The following is a 25725-nucleotide window of genomic DNA, read 5'->3' as shown; positions in this document are numbered from 1 at the left end:
TTTTATCATTTTGATGCTTTCTGCATATACCACTACTTGGAAGATTCCTATATAATAATAACTTATAATTAGGCACTGTAACTGAGAAGTTCTATAGTGTTTTATGTCATTTAACTTTTAATTCAATATTAACTACAATGATCTCTATTACTACAACTTAATTTAATGTTTGTTTTATTTTTGAATATAAAACTTGTATTATAATGTATTGTAAAATAATACTAACCTAACCTAATCTATTCAGTATTCTGAAAAAAAAAAACATTTAAATAAACCAAATCTCTGCAAAGGGTTTACTTATGTATTAATACTTTTAATAGTGAACAAATATTTATTTTCTTCATGAACTATTAACACATCTATTTTCATACAATACCAACTTTTAAGGACATTTTTTGGCCAACTCATCAGAGATAAAAAAAAATACACTGACATAATTATAGAATAATAAATAATGTACTACATGAAAAATAAACAGTAGGTACCTACCTAACAAACTGAATACTAAATCATTAAATAGATACCATGATTAAACTGATAGTTAAAATAATTTAAGTTCTATTATATGTATTTGTAATCAGTACATGTATTAAATAGATACATTTACTGTAAGTGCTATTCAAAAAAATCAAAAATGGCCGAAAATAAAAGGATGTGGCCAGTAGCACATTCCTACTGTACTTTACATTCCTAAGCATAGTAAGATATAGGAAATTGCGCTATAAGTAGTATAGAGACAAAAAACACACAGAGGCTAAAAAGTCATTGGTTACGGTGTCGTCTATTAGAATAAAAAATAATAATGAAAAAATGCTGATTTTTAATATTTCATACTTCATTATAATATTCTGACGTCATTAAAATAAAATTAACTATCAACTCTTACATTATAGAAATAATAAATGGCCAGAAATACGGTGACAAATATTCTTACATCAGATTCGTTTGTATTTAACGTTTAATGGTTGTAAAATTTTCCCAAAGTTTGACTAATTTTACCACACATAATTGGAGTGATGAACAATTTGTGATTAGAAGCATTAAATCATTATAAATAGGTTTTATTTATCTTTTTTTTAAAAATAACTAAAAATAACATTTTGAAATCACAGAACAAAAGTAAGACATATTGTAGGTAGTGCATAACCCTAACACTATATCTTCCTACTATTAAACGATTAAAGATAAATTCATTTAAATAGTTAAAGTTTTTTTTCCATAAGTTCAAACCAATTTAATCGCCACCATAATATCTGTCTTTGTTCACAACGACATTTCCATTAATTAGTGCATCGCTATATTAAAATTAAATTCAAAATTTATGTTTATGCCCAGAAATGTATCTCTAGGACACCAGAAGTGAAGAGTATGCAATTATAGGATATAGAAAGAAGAAAAAAAACAATTCACAAGTTTCCATTTGTTTAAGTAGGTACAATAAAATAATGAGTCTCGATGATGGGCTACAATATACTTCAACATGAGGCCGTTAAAAATACGTGTGCTCACCACAATGATGTACAGGTCGTATAACGGCTCCCCGTAAATGAATTACCATCAGAATTTCAACATCGAGTTTTATTTCTATCGTTCACGGTTTTCCTTTATTCTTCAATTATTCACCAACTTCATCACTTTCGGTACCGTTTGAACACAAGATTAGTTTCTCCCACATTCCGTTTTACTACTTATTATAAGTACATAACTTCAGTGCTTGTTACATAACGGTCAGCAGCTAAAAAAATCGTCAGTATTTTTTATTCTTATTATTTTTTCAATGTATACAGTATACCACATAATAAAGATAGATTAGTCTGGCAATATTATTTTTACACGGTTTATCTGTAGCAAAATAGGAGGGTAAATTAAAAAGATAAGTATTAAACATTCAAAGGGATTCGCAATAGGGGTAAGGAATCTGATGAGATACATGTTTATTACCATATATGTTTGACCGAAAAAAGGTTACGCAACAAATACATCATTGTTCCATTCAAAATCAAAAACAGCTCTTTTAAATTAATGAAAGTTATTATTAAACTTGAATATAATAACAATTTGTAGTACCTACTACCCACTATCTACTATATATTACTACATAAATTCTTTGAAAATATCAGTTAACAAGATAAAAAATACAATAACGACTCCAGGAATTTATACTCTATCTACATAAAATGTACCTTTCATCAAAAAGTGACTTAAAATAGTTAATATACTAAAATGCACTTAGATCAAACTAAATGCTTCATGATTTATTTCAACGAATAAAATATACGTAAAATAAAATTCATAAGACTTTTTTGTGCTACAAACCAATTTTGTATTATCTAAGATAAAAAAAACTCATTTCAATACTGTTTAATGTTAGGTCATTCTTTTATTGCTTTTTAAATACTACACTATTTCAAAGAACTTTTGAAACCACCCCTATATTAAAGTTATCAACCCCTTTAATGTTCCAAAATAATGGTATTTTCCTGTTACTGAGAAAACTACGTCCATAACATAAGTTCTTTTTACAATATTATAATATTTAACTAACAATTATTGTATATCAAACTTTTTAAGAGTGAAATACTTTAAAACTTTTTTTAACAATAATAGAAATGACTAAATATTCTTTAGTTTAAGGATTTCAACTGTCAACATTTGTGAAAGTTTTTTGATATTAAAAATCAGTATCTGGTTTAAGTAATAATAATTAAAATAAAGCGAAAATAAAAATGTTTAACAAAAACAGTATATAAAACATGTATATTAATACCTATTAATATACATATAAATAATATATATATATTAATATATATATTAATATCACTGCTAAAATATAAAATTATAATTCCTAATAATTAGAAATAATATAATGATTTTTATACACTTTTAATAATTATTATACATTTTTTTCCTTGACTTATTCAATCATACTTAAATTTATACAAAAATTGTATCAAATAAATATTTATTAAAATATAATAGATAAATATTATACCCTTTGCTCTTTGTAACAATTCATATTATCAATTATTTAATTATTATGATCACTTATATATAATATAATACAATTTTTAGTTCTTTATTTTGTGAGTTGAATTTTCTTACTGAATGATACTAATTACCATCATAATCATGTATACTTTAGTTAAAAAATAATGAGAAGTAAATCTACTTTTCTCCTATTTCGTAGTGCATTATATAAGTTGTCATTTTGTTGTAAGTATAACAGAATAGGATCTACAATATTCCAATAATTGAGATAATATTACAATTGTTGAGGTACAACTTTAAGAAATTAAAAAATGAGTAAAGTGAAAATGTTACGAAGGTTTAATTTGGAATTTACAAACATATGTACAATGTTGGTGTACACAAACCATACTTCCTAATATATTATGTGAATACAATAATAACGAAGCAGTAATGAATCACAATAATATTACCTATTACCTACCCACTTTATACTAATATATTATTTTATTTGTGTTAATATTGATTTGTGTTGCTGGGTATCAGTGCCCTAGTTGCTGGCTTTGGTTCTAATATTATGTCACATTTGTTTGTTGGCTGTCAGCTAATGTATTACATATAGAGCGAGGTTCACGAAGAATGCTTCTCCAAGAATTAGATATTAGTGATATTACTCATTAGTCTGTAACACTCAGTTAATTATGGCAACATATTTATCATTGTATATTATTGTAATTTAAGTTTTATATTTTATGTTTAAACTCATACCTATATAGTATATATATATTGTAACAGTATTGATTAAATTGTATTACCATTGTAGGTTTTATTGAACTTTATTTGTGAACCAGCTATAAAAACAAAATAATATTTTATTCTGAAAATCATCATACAGCGCATGATGAGATGTATAGTATTGCCACAGGACTATTTTACATTTAAAAAAAAAACTCATGTCATCAGAATAAACTATTGTTGCGGATACCGTGAAGTTAGAAAAATATGTATCAACTGATTGTATGTGTGCGTAATAGGAGAGTGTTGATATAAAAATATTATCAACGAAAAAACATTTTTCGAAAATACATAGGTATCAACTACCAACAAGGAAAACTATACTCGCTTTAATATAGAATAAAACTTCCTAGTATGACATAAACTCATTATACGACGATTAAGGTCATCAAAGTAACGTTTACAATATATGAATAAAAGTAGCGTACAATATTATGAAGAGTGGTATTAGTCTAGAATTAACAAAAAGGCAGCGCACCCATGAAATTTGAATTATTCTAAAATTATTAGGTACTCTAGATTTGCATTTTCCTAAAATTTCAAATCCATTACCCAAACACTCTAAGTCCCTCATTCACATTATTTTATACTGAATAGTAAATACTGATAAATGATAATAATAAACTTTGGGGGCACGAAATATTTATTAAATTTTAAAATGTATGACATGGTGTAATTAGTATTCAGGCACTTTATAATTTAGAGGCTCCGGTTCATAAATATTTTAGAAGCACTTGTCCCAACGATGTAGAGGCAAATAGAGTGAAGCTTAGCACCTAGTTAAAATATCCCACTCTACCAGCACAAAATATTAGTCAACATTAATTGTACAATGGAATTATTTTATTTGTCCCATGATCGCACAACATTATTGCTGACAGATAAAAGTTCAATGAAACATATTCAAGTGAATTTAATTTTAAATAATCGAAATAAATATAAGCACTTTCCTATAATTATAACTTAATCACTTTATATGGTTAGTATAGACTATATGCACTTATCTGCTGGGTTGAGTTTCATCTCTGCTCCCTTATTATTATTTAAATTGAAAGATTTTAGCTTTAGGTAATCTTCTTTGGGTTGAGTATGAGATGCAATATATTACGGGAATGTCGAGAACAGGTTAATTTAACAAAATTTGCTACAACGTCAACATCAAAATATATTATTATATGACATTTTATACGCAGAAAAATGTTTGAGATAAAATATGGAGCCGTAGTATAAAAAATCTGAGGCTTTATGGTTGTGGGTTGTGGCACTGATGTCCGCTGTTTTATATTATAATCATCTGTGCCTGCTATATTTCAAGCTACAACAAAGGTTAAAACAAATAATATGTAACACATTAGTAGAAAATACATGAATGTTATGTTATTATATCACACATTGATTACTTATTATTTTCAATGACTTTTATTTTCGTTAGATATCTATTTAAATCATAATATACGTCAGAAATATTCAAACTTTTTCATTCGATGACTCCTTTGTCTTTTCTCCACATTTTGGTGGTTCCTTAATAATTATTAAGAACAAAAAAAGTTTATTTTAATAACGCAAAATTAAGGTAAATATAAAAATGCCTATACTAACACCTAATGACCTATGTTTCCACGGACGATTCCCCTTGATAAAAACAAAAATGCCTATAATACCTGTAACTATATTAAAATCTGATATTAAATTTAAGAACCTGTATGATTTCCCACACTTATAAGTTCTAGACTTCTAGAGAATAATACCAGATGTAAATATTAGAATCACGCCATTACCTTTCTCCAGGTGTTCGAAAGGATCTCAAGGTCATGTATTCGAAAATTTGATCAAATACACCGAACACTGTAATTGTATGTAAAATGCGCATATAATGTAATATAATACAGTCAATAATTATATATTATATATTAAATGTGTTACGTGACTCGCAGCTGTCTCTGTAGAAGTTTTAGATGACACAAATTAATTACACAAAATACATGAAACAAAATAATAAAACACATTGATTATTACTGGTCGTCATTATAGTGAGAGTCCAGTTGTCGCTAGCAGGATTCGGTATAGAGAGGTTGTTACTGAGTTGGGTGATGCGGATGCACTGACTAATTGACGAGACGTCGATACGGTTATGCTGATCAGAGAGCGGTAGGCGGTTTTATCAAAAGGTTATTTTGAGCATCCGAGAATAGTAGATTTCTCTTTAGTGGCAAAGACCCTTTTTCGACCATACCTATTCTCTGGTGGCATATAAGAAAGCCACAACCCCTACGCTTTACAGTTGCAAGTAGATACGTGCCAATTTCTTAATTAGTGATCGTACAATATAGATGTTATCTGTGATAATGGTATTATTGGGGTCTACGGATGTCCGATTTCCACGTGCGACAGTCTGTCCTTTGTTTATTAGTCTGTCACATTTTATTTAATTATTATATTTAATATTTGTTTTATTATTAAAATGTTTGATTGTCTGTGTCTAACAGCCGAGTTTCGGAAATGTGCCCAGACCGGATGGTCCCGTGCTGGAAGAGTATCGACTGCGGAGCTTCTCGATCACTGCCAGTGGCGTTTGCAACCTAGGCGACTTTGTGCGGTACGCCTCGCCACCGTCATCCACTCGACACCATCAACCGGTCGGGAAGCGCGAGAGTTGCCCCGCATCCGTTTCCGGTACACCGTTACACCAGCAAAACGCGAATGGTTCTTCCGCCACCACTGCCACCGCTACTTCGCACACGGTCTGCACGGAATTCTCCAGATTCCGAAAACCCAGGTAGGTCAACTAATGTTGCATTGTCGCCGTTTGGACACAATCGTAGATGATCGATCGATGACGATAATACATAGTTTTACTACCCCTAAAACGGCTAAAACGGAAACCAAAAAATTTCCAAGAATTTTGATATTGTACTTAACAAATATTAATTTGATATTATTGACCTATATTTTTACTCCAAAACATTATTATTGGTAAATTTAGACAACTCGATTACATTATACAGCCTTAACGACCGTGACATAAATTCAATGGCATAATATGTTGAGTATCAATCACAAATTTTTACACATAATAAATTATATTAGTATTATTGTATCGTTGTATACCTGCTATTTAAATAATAGTATTGTTGAACGAATAATATTTTTAGTTTTTACAGTGAACCTATACGTATAACTAGTATTACTTTTTACAAAGGAGAATTTAGAATCTTAGCACTATAATTATCCACTAACGTTTTATTGTACCACAAATTAAAACATGCATGTTTTCTCGGGTTATAGGGATATTATATAAATATAAATTAGTTCAACTTACCTTTATATTACTTATTTAACACCTCTAAATCATTACTCATGGACAATCTCTTGGATCTATAATCTTAAGTAGAAATGGTTACTACGTTACAATATAATCACTCCGAAATAATTAGAAATCTGTTCTCTTGTTGAACATAGTATAGAAATTACAGACATAGACATGGGTGGTGTTGCAGAGTAAGGTATGCATATGTGGCATTAATTTCATCCTTAAAAATAGTATTAACCACAAATTATAAATGCCCCTAATCAAAACCCTAAAAAATACCTATACTATGATGTATGAAAATCAATTTTTTTCTTTGTCATAATTTATTAATAAGAACAAATTATTTTGACCTATAAAAAAAATTAATTTATTAAATAAGTAGGTAATTTGTTGTTTTTTTTTGGAGATCACTTGAAAAACATCACAAATTTGTAATGTTTTGTTGGAGTGTTAGGTAAAAAGATAGGAAGGAATTCACCACCTGTGAACATTGTCTGCGCATGCCTATGATTACAGGTAATAACTGTTAATCACCAAGCTCAAAAAGCTTTCACGTTAACAAATAATTAACCAAAGCATTGCACGTCGTACAAAACTTTTGACACAATCTTTCTAAAAAATCAACTTTTGTTTAATATTATGGTAGAACCATTATTTGAAATCATATTTATGGAAATCAGTGTGCTATACCCCTACTTTTACATGTTATATTAATTTGACAATACGTAAATAAAACAAATAAACGTATTTTATATAATATACTGTATAATACTATACTGTTGTATGTATCTAAGTATAAAAATGTATTCACCTGCAAACAAAAACAATTAATACAAAATCAGCACTTAAATTATAAAATTAATGTTTCTTAGAAATATTTTCAACAATAAAATATTAAGTAGTTCAATTACGTAAATCTCTGAAAATCAAATACCACTAGAGAAGAGTGGCTGCCTTGGTTTTATAACAGTATTCTGAACAATTATAATATTTCAATAAACCATGACAATAAGCCAACTAACGAGTATCAGCTGCTCTCAAAATCTAGACTCATCAACTTAATAATCATTACACTATAATATAATGCGTTAATGTCGATAACCATGATACAGTAATAATATTATGTTTTACTATAAAGATGACTGAAAACACCACGTGGTTGAATTACGTTGAGTGTGAAAATATTTACATTTGCTGATAATATATTATACTGTATAGTGTACAGTGTATATTATTTTCAATTTTGTTTTAAACATTGTATCATAATATACCACGAGTGAAAAGATTTCCACTCGTATATTTTCCGTTAAAACTCGATAGTGAACGTTGATAACTTGTGATATTTTCCAAACGCGTTTAAATTATTATAGACATGTTCTCGAGAATTGTCCCGCTCTGCTGCAGTAACGTTACAATCTGATAAACTTGTTTTGTTATTTTTTCAGTACGGCGCTGACAAACAAGTTTAAAGCCAACGACACCGTCGAATCGTACAAGGTGGCGTTGCTAGGGGCCCCGGGTGTCGGAAAGACCACGATATCTGTACAGTTTTCGACGTCCGATTACATATGTGTGTACGACACTTCCATAGGTAAGTAATTTCGGTAATGTCTCGAAATATTTTATCGCGATGTAATGTGAAGTTACGTTAAACGCATATCCAGCTATGTATAATATTACATTGCATATTTTCAATAAGGAACATCCAAAAACATAAATATATTCCTTGTCGTTGACCGCTGTATTATATTTGAGTATGATAATACTATAATCTAGTACCCGATTAAGTATTTATGTTTATGTATAGGTACCTTTGATATGTTTTAAGTGTACTAATGTCGAATAGGAAGCTTAAATAATATTGTGTAATATTCCACATTAACACTGCCATTGTGTACTAATAAACTACATTAAATTTGAATTTTTACAATATACCGCATTTTCGTTTTGAATAAATCAATTTTATTATTCAATTTAAAATCAAACTAACAACTATTAATTATTAATAACCATAGGATTATGAAATATTAATGAATTGTTATTGAACTACAATTTTGGAATGTACAATAAATATTAATAAGTCATAAGTAAAAGCAATACTGATTTTTTATTGACATTTTTTTCATATCACAAAGTATAATTTGTATAACACAATGTGCTACTATAAATAAAATATAATATATATATACACTTAAATTTAATAAATACTACATTAATACAAAATACTAATAAGTGCATAATGTAAATAATATGACATATAAATTATTAATATTACATGGTATATTATATTGTAATTATAAAATGACATAAAAAAGTTTATCATGTATTGATTTATCTATTTCTTGTAACAAGAAAAACACAACCTCACTAACGTTTTATTTTAAAACATATTGCATTTTCTATTAAAATTGATATTCTAATTATTTCTGAACTAAAATAAGCAAAACTGTGACATTATAATTACTATCACATGTCATTCGAAGTTTAAAGCGAAATTCACATACTTCCATAATTAGTTGTGTCTTACATTTCCGTACGTATAACGAAATACCTAACGTTCCGGTCGTGTCCATTCCCCCGTCGAAACTCGTGTTGCTATGGTTACCAATCCATTGTTGGTTTTATAAAAATATTATCTAACCTCATTTTAAGGCCTACAGGCATCGTCATTTTTATTTTATCTCTGTATCGGCATTAAGTTTATTAAATGTTAACTTGATTTATTTTCACTGCTTATTCCATTATTACGAATCCACTTAATTAGTTTCTTATATTAAAGAAGACAGTGATAATACTAGCACAATATAAACACAAATAATTAAAATGACATAAAAAATTTAATTTTATTACTATTAATTGAAAAATAAAATGGATAAATAAAATACATTATTGAACAATGGTACATAATATATTGTACTTTATTATAAATTCTTATACATCATGTCCATACTTATATTGAGTATTACTGAGTATAATACCTTTATAATTGTTGGTCATAAATTTCACTCAAGTAACTACTGATAACAATATTAAGTATACTTACACAAATTACATTGATTAAAAAAAATTAATATTATATTGGTTATGATTTCCTATCTATCAATTACATTTATATTACATTATACATATTATACTATAATGTGATGACTTGTAAAAACATGATCTATGTGTTCACTTCAATGGAAAATAAAAATATTGATGAGTTATCCAACTTCATTAATCAAACGAAGAAATTAAATTCATGATAACTTATTTTTCTTTATGCAGTTCAAACAAATAAAACTAGTTCCGTAAAAATTGACTGAAAGTCGGAAATTTATATTTTTTAGATTTCATAAATTCATAAGGATTCTTAACAAAACGTGGTCTGTATTTGTTTTGATGCTATTTTTTTTAAAAATATTTTACTTATCGATTTTCAGGAAAAAGCAATAATATACATTCTTCAAGAGTTTTATTTTGGTGTACTTATCTACATCTAAGAAATTGTAAATAGTCACTAGTCGGTCATTGGTTTTCTTAGTAGCCTAACAATACCAATAATTCAAAATTTTGATTATTTTATTACAATTATCACTTATTAGATGATAATAATAATACAAAAAGACTTGAAAATGATCTTGGCATATGTATTTTCATTCCTGAACATTAATATATTGGTATATAAATTTATCTATTTCAAAATGTTGGAATAAAGTGGAATATTACAGAAATATTAAAAAATAAAAATAATAATATTTGAAAACTAGTAAGCGGTTTACCTATGTGAAATAAAACTGTTTAATTTTACATTTTAAATACACAGAATTCAGTGAAAATTTTTTTATAAATAAGTAACTCATACAAACATGCTATATTTTCAACAAAAAATTGAAAAGTGTCGACATTTACTAATGTGTTTCAATAATTAAAGGAACAAAGATCTTTAAAAACATTATTATTTCAAAACAAAATGATCTATAAAACGTAGTTAATTTAAAATAACAACAAGTAAATATTTTAAGAAATTAAATTTATCAATCGCTGTATCACTTAAATTCACTCAGAGAATTTTTCTTCCTAATTGCAATTAAATTAATATTATTCAGTAACATGATTTAAACTAATAATGATAAATATAATACAAGTATTAATAAATAATTATCACTGACGAAATAATAAAAAAAATCTTCATCGTTCCAAAAATGTAATTGTGTGAGTAGCTAGGAACAAAATATGTTATGTCTTATCATCCGTTCTTATTTGTTGAAAGTAATGGTCTACATTATCATTCATAGGTAATATAATGTAATAATAATTATTATGATTTATTTATTTGTTTTAATAACAAATATAAATTACAATTAATGTAACATAACATTTCATATCCATATTATGTTACATCGAAAATATTGTTGGGAGTTTCAATTTGTTGGTGCCTTTTATAAAAAAAGAAAATTAAATCCTGAAAATCTTAAATAAAGTATAATTATACTTAGCATAGAATACACCTGTTTAAAATACAATTTATATGAATTTTCGAAAAAATCATTCCTACGATTTAACATTTTTATCCATAATGGGGCAATGTAAATAATAAGCAATACGATAAAATAAATGCCTGTCACTGATATCATAAAATGGCGATCTTTATTTTTAATCATTTTATTCAAACAGATTGGTATATTTTAGTATCTGTCAATATATTTCGTTGGACAAATAGCTTATCTACTCCAAACGTTTCACAAAGCTCCATTAGAGATAAGATAAATAATTACTTCAAATATTTTTGTTTTTTCAAGTATTTTTTGTCCATTTTTATTTTTACCGATATCCTGAGTTTAAAATAAATACAAATCAAACATGGGATGTTTATTAAAATAAAATTTAAAAAAAGTTTTTCGTTCCATTAAAATTTAAAGTTATTATATAAAATAGATCCCCTTAAAATTATTATCTTTGGCTCTCCTTAGACTTAAACGAATACGATGTCTAATTATTAATTATTTCAAAGATTATTTTATAATAATATCATACTCTGCAAGTTTGCATACTTCAGAATCATTAAAGCGATTTCATATCAATGTTTAAATAAAATCATTAAATCTCCAAATTAATAAATTAATAATATTTAATTCTAGCACAATAAATGGCAATGTTATGATAATAAATTAACAAAGATGAAAATATTGCATTTAATTTCTTATAAATACATATTTATTTTAAATAATTATGTTTGTTAATAAATGAACAGTTAAAAATGATTGTGTTTTATTTATAGACGAAGACTGCGCTTGTCGGACCATTAGAGTGATGATAAACGGTCAGGAAGCAGAATTAACCATCATTGATATACCATACATAGAAATGTCGGTAAGTTTCTATTGACCAGTGTATGCTATCAGACAAAACAAAACAAAATCGTATAACATTATGTTCCAAGACCATAAAAAGTGTTTTTACCTACGCAATATTCTTGTTGCCTTTTGAAATTGTTTTCGCTTAAAATCGATCATTGTTCCAAGAGAACGTGGACAGATGTTTTACAAAAATGTTTATAAGACAAAAAATAAAAATAACCATGAAATATACCATTCGCTAATTAAGAGATATAAATCAAAATAAGAAGCTTAATTGTACACCCACGCGTAAAATATCGATTATTCATCAAAGGATTCACAAGTTATTATTCAACACCAATAAGCGTTGATAGGACTGATAGATACTTAAAAAGTTCACGAAACTAACAAATGGACAATGTTACAATAAATAAATTCATATTAGCATTTTCTTTATATGATATAATTAAAAAACTGTTTAACTCTTCTTGAGCTGTGAAGTACTAAGGACATATTTGGTTTTTTTTTTTTATGCATTAAATGAATTTGGTCATAAAGGTTAGAAATGTAAAACAAGATTTTTCATAAGTTTTTATTATAGTTATTTAAAAATATAAAAGATACATTTTATAAGCTTGATTTTTTTTACAGACATTTTAACTTCAAATTTTACGAAATTAGATAGATATTTAAATAACGATAAAAATCAATTTAAGTGTAATTCAAAAATATTTTTCGCGGGGATTTGAACTTTTGAGTTTATTATTTTATTTTATATACCTATAGTCTACTCAATGACATTTTCAAAATAATTAAATTTTTTTTATGATATTGCCTATTTCATATTTGTGCTGCGAACCTATTTTCACCGTCTCTAAAAAAATCGTTATTAAATCAAAACTTAATAACAATAATAATATGTGATATAAAATATAAATAGTATAATATATATAGTACATAGTATGTAGTATATACAATTGTGATAACTAAATTTTAATAATAAATGCAATGTTTTCGGCATAATAATGTTAGCCTATTAATTATAATAGCAATAAAAATATTATATAAAATATTCTATATTTTGTAGCTGTTCAATAGTTATCGCTTATATTCGTTTTACGTATCCAATGTCTATTGTCTTTTTTTAGATTAATTATACCGTATGTAGTCAAGTCAGGAACAAAAATATATAATGCACCACTAACCATCATTGATGTGAACAAATTGAGAAAAGTACAGAATTTGACCATTTTTAAAATCATGATGTCTGTTATAAAATTTCACAGTATAAGTTAGTTTTAAAAACACGTAGTCACTAGTGTCACTAGTACCAAAATACAAAATACGTAATTCCAGGACAGGATAATTTCGGCTCTGGGGAATTAAGTTTAAAAATATCGATGGGTTGAAAAAAAGAAGTGAACGAAAAAAACTGTATTGGTCCGTTTCACTAGACAAAGAAGAAACTGAATACAACTGGTGATCATTTTTATTTTTTATTTGGGTTAATGAATTAACTAAATTCGTTAGTTTCGTCTATCATTCTAAAACATAATCATATTAGTCTTGAAATATAGTGTTATAACATGTTTTATAAAACAATTAAATAAAATATTTTATCATTATAATTATAATTATCCAAAGTACCACTTATTTTATTAATAATTTAAAAGCTTACACCAATGTTGTAATTTAATATATAGTGTGTCATCAATAATATCTCTTTAGTGGCCTGGTGTAAGCGGGGTTTGACCTTTGACCTTAGTCTCTAACGTGTTCTGGGGTCAAGCATCAGCCAGTGTCACTGGTTTCCGGATGGGTGACCATCCAGGTCTTAGTGACAAATCCTCACCAACTATACACATGTTATAACCAACCATACCCTCCCCTCAGCAACAAACCTACTAAATAACCTAGACTAATGACCTCAGATGTTGAAGCTTTAACTCAATAAAATATAATATATTTAGTAAGTTTCATAACAAATTGAATATAATTTTTAATTTAATTAAATTTAATATTAGTTTGGATTCCATAATAAACAACTCTTTATGCACTATGTTAGTAATCAGTTTATTTATAACATAAAATCGTATTATGCCAACTACTTTAGGTAGCAAATGTGAGGACACTTTTTCTTTTATACATAATCCTATATAATATACTGATGTCGTCAGCATTTTGCATACTGTTATTAGCCATTAGGTATATGGTTTAAATTAAGAAAGGTATATCACTTAAATATAATTTATTCAACTTCAACATCGTTAAGTACCTACTCAAAGAGAAAGCTAACCCAAACTTATGTTTTTCCAAAACTTCTCATTTGTATACATAATATAAATTATTTTCAATGGTAGGTAATGGCTATTAAAAACTGGAAGCCATAATGCGGTTCGTTCGTTCGACGAAACTTAGACGTAGTTATGGAATCGAATACTAGCATCGAAAGTATAATGTTTCGCGTTCAAGCCAATCATCAACAATGTTCGGTAGTAAATAACTTTCTCTCCGAGCTGTAGGTACGCCATATAAACTATAACTCGTACAATACTTTTGAGTTCTACATATTAACGTTATTCAGAAAATGGCAATGGAAAATTGATAGGCAACTATAGAGGAAAAAGTAGACGACGTCGTCAGTTCATACACATTGGTAACGGAAAGGGCGGTCATTCGTTTGGCGTTTTAATAAATATGGCTTCCCTTTGAAAACGTCACTCGCTTGCAATTGCCGTTGCAACTACCTATACATGGTTTACGGCTCACACCGATTCAATTCTCAATACCGAAAGCATTTCTATCGCGTGAGCGTGACACGTCGTCCGCCAACACCATGTCTACAACCGTCACGTGTCACCAATTGAGTAAGACTTACGCATATATATATATTATATATATATATATATACCGTCGAATTCACATTTCCAAATCATTGAACCTCCCCATCGCGAACACACAAAATAGATAAAAAGAATTCATTCACACCGATAGTTTGTAACCTGTCGATCCGATGACAAGACCTACGTTGAAACATATAAATCAGTCATATATAGATCGATTCCATTGCCGACGACTGGTACAAGGTTAGGTTTCAAGCGCACTATAAATTTACATCTAATTTATTTGACAAACTCTCACAAAAGAACTCTTGATCACACTACGGCAAAGTTTTTAAGCCGTTATTCATTTCACCCAAAATGAGAATAAAATATTAAATCAAATGTTCCAAAGCTTATCGTTTCAACCAAAATATTATTTTAAACAATTATTAAATTGACTATTGACTATCGTCAAATAGGTAAAAATTATCAAATAAAAAAATAACGTATGTTTTTCTGTTAATTTATTAACAGTTACTGTGAAATATACCAATGCTTCCAATACATTCAAATCCTTTCGTTCAAATAGTAATGCCCTTGTCATATAAATTAGGTATTTTAAAGTATTGGTAGATACTGGCAACATTTTTTAGTTAAAATTATAGGTACATAGGTAGCTGAAAGAAAATATTAAATATTTTGGGAAAACGACACATGACTAATCGGCAATAAAATACAACGCCCAATAACAAAAAAATATTCTTAGTTTTCCTAATATAATTATGATGTTAAAAAATTGTGAAATTAAGTAACCACTATGATATAAATAGTTGTCGAGTATACCTAGTCATTGAGTAAGTTACTACAGTCACTACATACATAAATGAAGTCTGTTTTAAATTAGAATTCATTGATAGATCGTTGCATACCAAAAAATAATAACGACTGTGAGCGAAGATAAGCTGACAGTATATTTACTAAGTTTATTTAATGATAAATTATATATTTCGATTAAAATAATTGATTTGACTTTTAGTAAAGGTTAAATTCATTTTTACACTAAACATTGCATTTATTATGCTATTAAATATTAATATTTAATTTTATTGTAATTATGTGTAAGATCGTATTACATACCTAGTATGTATATATTATATATGTTGTATTATATATATATTATATACTATTGTTATTAGTTATCATTTATTATATTTTAGGTAAATAAACTTCGATTCAATATGTGTACCAAAAACAGTGAAACTAAATAGGTTCCTGATATAAATAGGCAATATCATGAAATAATAAATCTAAATGTTTTGAAAATGTTATTGTGCATATAAATTAAAATAATAAATATAAAAGTTTCAAATCCACACGAAAAATATTTTTGAATTACAACAACAATAACTAAAATCTTTATTCATCGTTTAAATATCAAATATCGTCTGAATTTGAACTTACTTGAACTTAAGATGTCTGTAAAAAAATTGTGCTTGTGTGTTTTAAATAATTTTGAATAGCTTTAACAACTTATTAGGAACCCCGCATTATATTTGTAATGGGTTTGACAGAGCAAACAATTTGTTCCTGGCAATTATTGAAAAAAAAATCTCATATTTCTATAAAAAGATTCAAAATATTTGTAAAAATATACCATGTATATAAAAGGATATCTACTTGTGGTTATCAGTTTTTGAATATTACGTACAACAAAATAAAAAAAACCGTTTTGCGTAAAAATTCCAGTTTTTTCCTGATATTTTTTTTGTTTTCAAGATTATTTTGAAATAAGTACTGGGAATTTTTAATTTTTATCTCCCAAAACCAAAAGTATCAACTAGATTAACTTTCACAAAAGATATAGGTTAAAAATTGAAGAAAATTGTCTACTAGGAATAGTTTATACACAAAAAGAAACTCACTCATTTAAATTGTAAAATCAATACATTCCAATGTAAAATTGAATTTGTTATAATAATTAAGTAAAAACTAAGAAATGAGCTTATACATTAAAAGTCGATGATTTCTTATTTCCTTTAATATATTTATCAACTTACTAATTTTTGAATATTTATTTATACATAATATTATGTTATGATACCTAATATAGTAACTATTTTCTCAAATTATGCTTTAAGATAATTTTTACAATTTGTACACTTTCTTTCATAATAATATGCAGTTATTCCGTTTTCATCATTAATTCTATGGTTGTATAATAATAATTACGGTGTTATGGATATTGGGGGAATATCATCAATTTTATAAAATTGTATATTATACTTGTTCAAATACGATAATTTTCGTAGTTACGTGACTTAATAATAATAATAAAAATAACGATTTTGTACGCTTGATAAAGTTTTAAATGTGAAAATATATTATGAGAACACGAAACCTGCTTGAACACGTCATCGTCATTGCCGTGCAAATAATAATTGTCTATCAAACAGTCATTTCAACACCCGATTACTCGATTAGATCGCATGATAATAAGTTTGTATTTGCTTTTAATTTTAGAGCAACCTGTGGGTTAATTATGCAATATATATGTAAAATGTGCTACTTTTAGCTCTATAATATAGTCTCCCTGTATAGGTACTGTAGTATTTAATAATAACGATCAAGTAAAATGTGTGGGTTGCATTTATTTTTCGGCATGAATATACCTATTATAAATACTCACGATATAATGGGCTGATATAGGCAGCAAATATCTGAATAATATTTTTCAGTCTATAATTTGCATACCACTTCAAAACTTTATTTTACCATTTAGCCAGAAAATATGAATACTGAATTTTTTTTTCTACATTTTAAAATCGATAAGATAACTATATATATATAGGTGCCTACTGTGCACCATGCCGTAAAATGATCAGAATATTAAAACATATAAATATATATTATTATACATTTATACCTAGTAAATAACAAAATATACAGACTGAAAAGTCATTATTGCTTTCATTGCAACTCTCACCAGTCATCACGGCTATCAAATAAACGATGCAATTGCAACCATACACATTACACACTCATTAATCAATGCATTAATTAGCTTAACTGGGCATATAATATAGCAGAACAGTGCAGCTATCAAGACAATAGTTAAGAACAGCTTAAAGAATAAGTTTAGTATAGCTATGTTAAAATTGATTAAGTTATGAAAAAGATCAATTATCAAATTAAAAATGATGTACTTTTGATGAAGTCAAGATTATAGTACCTAGAGGATTGCATATTACGTCATAGTTTAACAAATACCCACTCAAATTTTAAACGTTTCTTGCTCTCCACGGACATTTAAGTCGCTGTAAATGCTACATATAGTGCATACCTACTATTTTTTTGTTATTTATAAATGTATAATAAATATTTGGTTATAAAAAATAATTATGACTCCAATCAATCAATTGATCCAGTGAAATCAAACATATATTAAAAAATATTTCTGTTCACATAGTTGTACAAAGTCAAAATTTAATGACTGTAGATTCTTTCCGATTGGATAACACACTTATATCAAATAAGACATTTAATCAATACATCTATCTACGTCAAACAAAAACATCAGCATTGTTCCATTAATACTCAATAGTTATAAGCTCAAAATATATAAATAATGAGCCAAAATGGTGACAGACTGTCAGTGCTACACCCTGGGGAGCATTATGTGTTTTGGTTTAATAGGTACTAAACCAAGTCCATGGGGGCTAAAAGAATAATTAATTTGTATTAGCAATTCGAACATAATATATTATTCAAACACCAGAAAAAGCTGCTTTTTAGATTATGAGCCAAGCATTTTTTTTAATCATTTTTTATAAAAAAGTATACTTCTTTTAAAATACAAATTTAAATACTTTGAATAGTTTTTATTATATTATTTACTATTTTTGTTAGAATATTTAAAAAAATAATAATAAACGATGGAGGTTATAATGCGTTATTATTTCTCTTTTAAATACATGAATTCAGAATTGTGAAATATGGCATAGGTACAAATTCGTAATACACATTAATAAAATTGAATATCTTTAAATAATAGTATTATAAGACTCATGTCATTCACTCGCTGCCCACTTAAGTTTTTACTTGATACATTTCTATTATTATTGTACATAAACATATTAATATCATCAATAACAGTGTACACAATAATATTTTTAACAAGCATAAAAAAGGCATGTAAAAAAAATATAAAAGTATAATTATTACAACTAAAATAAAAACAACATCAGCTTAGTTTAAAAATATAAAAACATATTTTATACCCAACGATAAAGAATGTACCTATGCAATGGTCAAATCATTTTAATATTCTATTTTTTTGTTACTAAAGCACATTGTATTTATTAGGTACTTTGAATAATTAGGAATTTTAAATTATTGTTAACATATTACTATAAATATTAATACATATGAAATTTATAAATATAAGTAGGTATGTTATTATTTACATTATTCGTCAATGTGTCGTTCAATTTGATACTAGATTTCATGAATAGGTCACACACCAAACAAGAAGTACCTACATTTGATTGTTAATTATCGAGTTTGGGATATCTCTTGATTGGCTGCAAAAGTAGGCTACGGGTTGGAAAAAAGGAGAAATTATATTTTCTATTGAAAAGAAGAATTCGCTTCCATGAAAATAACAAGCGATTCTGGAATGTCTATATTTCGTAATATTTAGTACGATAAATCATTGATAATAGTGAACAGAATGTTATCGATCATTGATCAATGGCTGTTTTACTACTTCTGTATGTAAATACGTAAACTCAATCAAGTCATCAAAATTTAAAGGTGAAGCACGATATTCATCAACAAAGTATGATTAAAATTATTATGTCTATATCTATCGTATACCGAAATTCATAATTCTAATATAATCGAATTGACCTAAAGAATAATTTTAGATCTAATTTCCCTAGCCGTTAACAAATTTGTTGTGTTCCCTATAATACGCATAATTAATACTCATATTGGAGATTGTTTTCATTTGAAATATTACTCCCATAGGATTGTCATTTGTATGGGATATTTTTAATTAAGGCCTTATTTTAGATATTTTGACCAGTCATCCTGAAACCTATGTATGATAAAACAAGTGTGTGCTATTTGTTTTTATATGATATAAGCTCTGTACCGAGTACCAACTAAACTCCATAAATAACAACTATATGACGTATGTATAACTATTTAAGTTATTTAAATTGAATAACTATAGAAGATGATAATTGACATTTAAAATTGTTTCGTTTCATGGAAAAGCGGTTACACAAAGCTTTATATTATTATTAGCTATTGCCTATTAAGTATAATGCTACACTCACCATAGCCCATACCTTCCAAAACCCATTATCGTGGACCTATATTATCCTTAAATTATAAAGTTAAGTAATTGAGAAACTATTCGATCAAATTTTGATATCGATACATCAGCATTTTCATAAAAATTATCTGTTAACATAATTTACAGTAGAAAAAGCGATCCTCATTTGAAAAACATAAGTTTATATCTCCACAGGACTTTGAGTATTAGTACTTAAAACTTTCAAAAATCAGATTTTCCCCAACTGCAATATTAAAGAAAGAAAAGGTGAACCTGCTTTGTGAATCACTCACATTATTTTTAAACCTTTTTATTATAAAAATGGATTATTTAATGAATATTGAATATAACTACCAACTGCCTACTATTCGTTTTCGGTTTCTTTTAATTTCATCTAACAATCTGAGAAAGTGACAGACTCCCCTAAGTAAACGAAAACATGATGAAAGTAAAAGTACTTTTGACTGTGTAAAAAATTATCAACGTCGCAAAACTAATGTCCGGCGAAACTTGGAAACATTCTTTTAGTCAGTTTTTAATGAACGATAAAAGAATTTGATCGTCATCATAATGCCTTGATCTAAAGTGACGTCGAGATAATTAAATTTTTTAATTTAGTTTTAATTACGTTTTTAAATACATTAGTGATTGATTATTTCTTAAAAAAACATCTATCAAGTTAATTAAAAAAAACTCTTAAAAATTAACCGAGGATTATATTTTTAGTCATTATCCTTAAAAAACTGTTGGTACTTAGAATGTTCTAGTTATTCTTAGACTCATAAAAATCATAGATTAAAAAATCTAAGGCTTGTTATCTTAGGTATACCTACAATCGATGGAAATGTTCTAATTACACATTATGATTAATATTTACTTAAAAAACTAATTTAATAAAATGTTTACTATCATATTCTTATATTATTATAATATTTTTTTATAAGCCCCAATGTTTTAATGCTGCGTCTTCAAAAAAAAACATACAACTTATATCAAATAACTCATAATAATAAGAAATTATTTAAGACCCATCAAACAAAAGATTATAATAATAATAATAGTGAAATTGTCGCTACCTATAATACTGTAATATGTATACAATTACTGAAATGCAATGATCGAAGTCATAAAACTATAAATATATTGCACATCTGCAACATTACAGGTGTGCCTTAAATTCCGAAGTTACTGCGAAAATCTGAGATAATATTATAATTTATGTAACATAAACGAATCTGAGAGAACTTAAAGTATTTATATTATTATGTTCTGGGAATTCGTCGGCATGTGTACTAAGAAAAACGGTAGCTTATACGTGTAAAATAAACTAGAAATAAGACACCTAGCCGTTTTGTAATCCATCTGTGTGTCAAATGGACACTCGACAAGATTAATTTACAAGTGGACGAGCTGTTTAAAAAGGGATTTATATTTATTGTTTCTGTTTCAACCTCATGACCGGTTGTGTAAAAAAACTTCGATCAGAACGCTTTTAATCCGGTTTTATAACACTTTTATATTCTATTGGTTTTAGTTTAGGTACGAAAAACATCATAATTAATCACAATCATCATTAATCGTTGCTCTTTCAGTTATAATTAAAAATAATGTTAGAATCGAATCCATTTTTTATTTTTTTTACTAAAAACTAATTTACTTTGTACCTTTTACATTATTATGTAATTAAAGGTATGCAATATAGTATATAGTATATACAATATACATAGTCCCAATTTACGATCATATGTTAGACTATAAAGATGTCTTCGTCCCGACGTCCTTCGAAAACAAATTTTCAATGGATACCACTTCGCTCGTAGAAAACGTGTGCACTTTTTTCTATTCAGTCAGATTATAACATCTCCAATTTTTTTTACAATAGATTATTCCTTTAATTCTATTATCCTCGTCTTCTCTTTCTCATTTCATTCCTAGTGATCGATGTATATTATTTATTAGAGGTGCCAAACTTGAATTGCAGTTATTAATTTTGAATACACTTGCAACATTATTATTAGTAATAAATAATAATTATTGCAGCTTGAAATCTATCGATTATGTTCGTTGACTCTCTTGACCATACCATATTGTAAATAAGACGGTACATGTAAATTATCGTTAATGAGTGATTTTCAAGGTGCTATTAAGAGTCAGGACACAGTAATGGATTCAAAGTTTTAATGTGATCCGATAATTTATATAATTTTAACTTTTATATACGTGCATTTACTGAATAAAAGAAAAACTCTTAAGTAACTGACTAAGTTATTTGGCAGAGTTATTATTTTTTTTCTTTAATTTTCACTTGGTTTTATTGCTGTTGTATTTTTGTATGGCTTAATTGTAGTTGCTTATTTTTATTTGCTAAGTATCGACCAAAGAATTAATTTTGTTTGGGGAAAGTTATCAAAACTTACTTATCTAAGTGTGTTTAACATTTATGAAAAGTTTCATTAGTTTATTGCGGGTCTGAGATAGATCAAATGAAACACTGCTCCACCTAAAAATTTAAAAAAATAAAATATTAACTGACTTTTCAGAATTATCTCGACAATTAAAATACATAACGACTATTACAGGTGTGATCATAACAGATTTTTTCTACACAGTTTCAACCGGGTAGATACTGCTTTTGAATTGCGTCCACCAGGTCCACATTGTTTTTCTTATTATAGTAAAATGGACATCACATAATTGGTTCTCTCTCAGAGCACTGTACTGCCCAAAAAAGATCCTTTCCCGATAACCATTCTCAACTACAGTTAAAATATGTACCTACCTACGTCACACTACCTATGGCCAGATTAGGTCTTCGTATTCACCTAGATGACTGCGCTTTTGTCACTAAGAGCGTTGACGCTCCATCTAATTTTCTTCTTTCTAGTCAAGGATATCTTCTAACATTCGGATGAGGTACCTTCAATTCTAGTTGATGCTTCTACTAGCCTGCAGCCAGCGTCTCTGTCGATATCAAACTGCTCAGGGCTATATAAATATAGACAATGACAAAATTCTGTGGCCTCGGGTTTCTTCCTCCCTGTAATTTGCCTTGTGAGTAAAAATATGGATAAAATCCCATCTCTCGCATTCAAACAGTATTCAATGAATGCTTATCTGAATCCCACTGGTCTGGACAATAGAAGCATATCTTGAGCTCTGTGCCCTGTTCATCCTCACCGTATTACACCTAGGACTTATAGTATGCTGCTTAATGATACAAATTGTTTGGCGCTATTCAATCTTAAAGGGCTGATGAATTACGATTGACGGCATTCGCAAAACAATTCTTAACATAAACTTACCTTGGTTAAACCTTTTCCGATATTTTTATATAAATTGTAGACAGTTGTCGGAAGTTTTTCTTTAGATTTGGTGATACTACCAAAGCAAATAAAAAACCGACATATTCGTAGTATTACACGATTTACGATATATAAAAGAAGCAGGTCATACAACTTTTAGCACTCCTTCTAAATGGAAAAATATGAACGAGAAAATATAATAACAAATTTGAAAAAATCATTTTCAAAATCAATCATATTGAATTGTTTGGGCTCTATAAATATAAAAATAAATACATAAGATTTGAAATACCTATTTTGTGTTTTATAATAAAAAAACTAAAAAAAATTCCAAGTTTATTTTTATGTTATGGTGTTGGAGCTGGTTTTTCAAGTTGTCCACATTTCTTTAAAATTTAAAGATTATATTTTAATTGTTATTTTAATTATACAACTTTTCCCCTAATCTACTGCCCGGTAGGTAATTTTTTACGGGGAGGGGAGTTAATACGGTGTATTATATCAACAAAGATGACTTCACATGTATAACTCACACGCTTCGTTGGTATATCCGATTGGCGATTTTGATCAAATTTTTTTTAATCTGAATGATGATATACTTCAAAATATTTTGAATATATAATTAAATACTTATATAATATACATTAAATGTGTTTGTAGTTGAATACATAAAAGAAAAAACATTTTAATATATTTTTAACGAGTATATGTATAATATATGTATACATTTCAATATTGACTTTAGCTCGGGTAGTAGGTATATCATAATATCCATGAAGGTACGTTAATGTGGTTGCATTCGCATTTATGGTAAAAAAAGAAGAAAACAATATTGTATGTATATACAAATAATATATGACTGTGTGAGTATTATATTGAATCTTCAGTGTACGTCTCATGCGCAAAATAATAATAATCCCTTGACACCTCTATTTTATATTTTCAGCGCACTTTTCATAAAAAAATCTAAAACCCTATTCCATACACCAAAAAGTGTTGAAATTTCACAGGAAAATATTACTGTGGTATACCTGTAATGCACATCCTTGATAAATCTTAGCTCTTATTTTCTCTTACTTATTTATAAAAAGTGTTTACCTATATTGAATGTTCAGTATTCACGCTTATAACTTGTGTCTAATGTTTAGTATTCAATAACTTAAGAGTGTTTACTTCATTTCTTCAGGCGTTGCATAATATTTTTTGGTTGATACTCCATCTTTCATCAAACTTAATTTAACTATATGACTCAATGGGATCACTATGTTACATCACAGATATTGAATACTGCACAGAGGGCTATTTAACTCACATTAACTTGAATTCGACACTCATTTTATTGTAGTTTCGTACTTTTCTTACAGACTTAAAGCTATGTTGTGAAGTTGATAATAATATTTTTTTTTTTTTTATTATTTAAGATGTATAGTGTAATTGGTTTTAACTTTTAAGCGCTTGAACTACTTAGGTTATATTTTTTTAACCTGTAAAGCTATAATGCTAAGCATTCCTCATAATGCTCTACATTTCTTCTCTGTTTTGCCAAGTTTAATTTACTTTTTGATACTAAATACTTGATATCTTGCAATGGTTTTATTTCTAAAAGATAACGTCTACATAATATTTGACTCTACGTTATGAAAGTTGATTGTACCTATAATATATTAATCGAAAAATAAAGACCGTCATCATAATGTATGGATTAATGGTTGGTAGCATTTTGAGTCTTGACAACATTTGTCAGTACAAACTTTTGATTTGAAAAGTTATTTATTATTTGTTTTATATAAATTGATATAGTTATTTATATAAAATACCTACAAGATTGAAAAACTTTTTTAAAGATAATTTATAATTTAGATACTATTGT

The 25725-nt window shown here is 27.3% G+C and overlaps 1 protein-coding gene across 1 annotated transcript in view; it reads left to right on the top strand.

Annotated features, from left to right (window-relative positions):
• Positions 1 to 25725, top strand: part of LOC111034884 (GTP-binding protein REM 1-like) — an 84669-nt gene that overhangs the window by 54278 nt on the left and 4666 nt on the right. The window contains exons 3-5 of the mRNA XM_022316291.1: positions 6249 to 6538; positions 8518 to 8663; positions 12333 to 12424. Of these exons, the coding sequence (XP_022171983.1) occupies positions 6249 to 6538; positions 8518 to 8663; positions 12333 to 12424 (528 nt within the window). The remainder of the gene's footprint in view (positions 1 to 6248; positions 6539 to 8517; positions 8664 to 12332; positions 12425 to 25725) is intronic.

Source organism: Myzus persicae, unplaced genomic scaffold (genome assembly GCF_001856785.1).
Source record: "Myzus persicae strain clone G006 unplaced genomic scaffold, MPER_G0061.0, whole genome shotgun sequence".
In the NCBI taxonomy this organism is placed as follows: Eukaryota; Metazoa; Arthropoda; class Insecta; order Hemiptera; family Aphididae; genus Myzus; species Myzus persicae.
The sequence above is the reverse complement of the archived record's forward strand: the minus strand, read 5'-3'. Positions and strand labels throughout refer to the sequence as shown.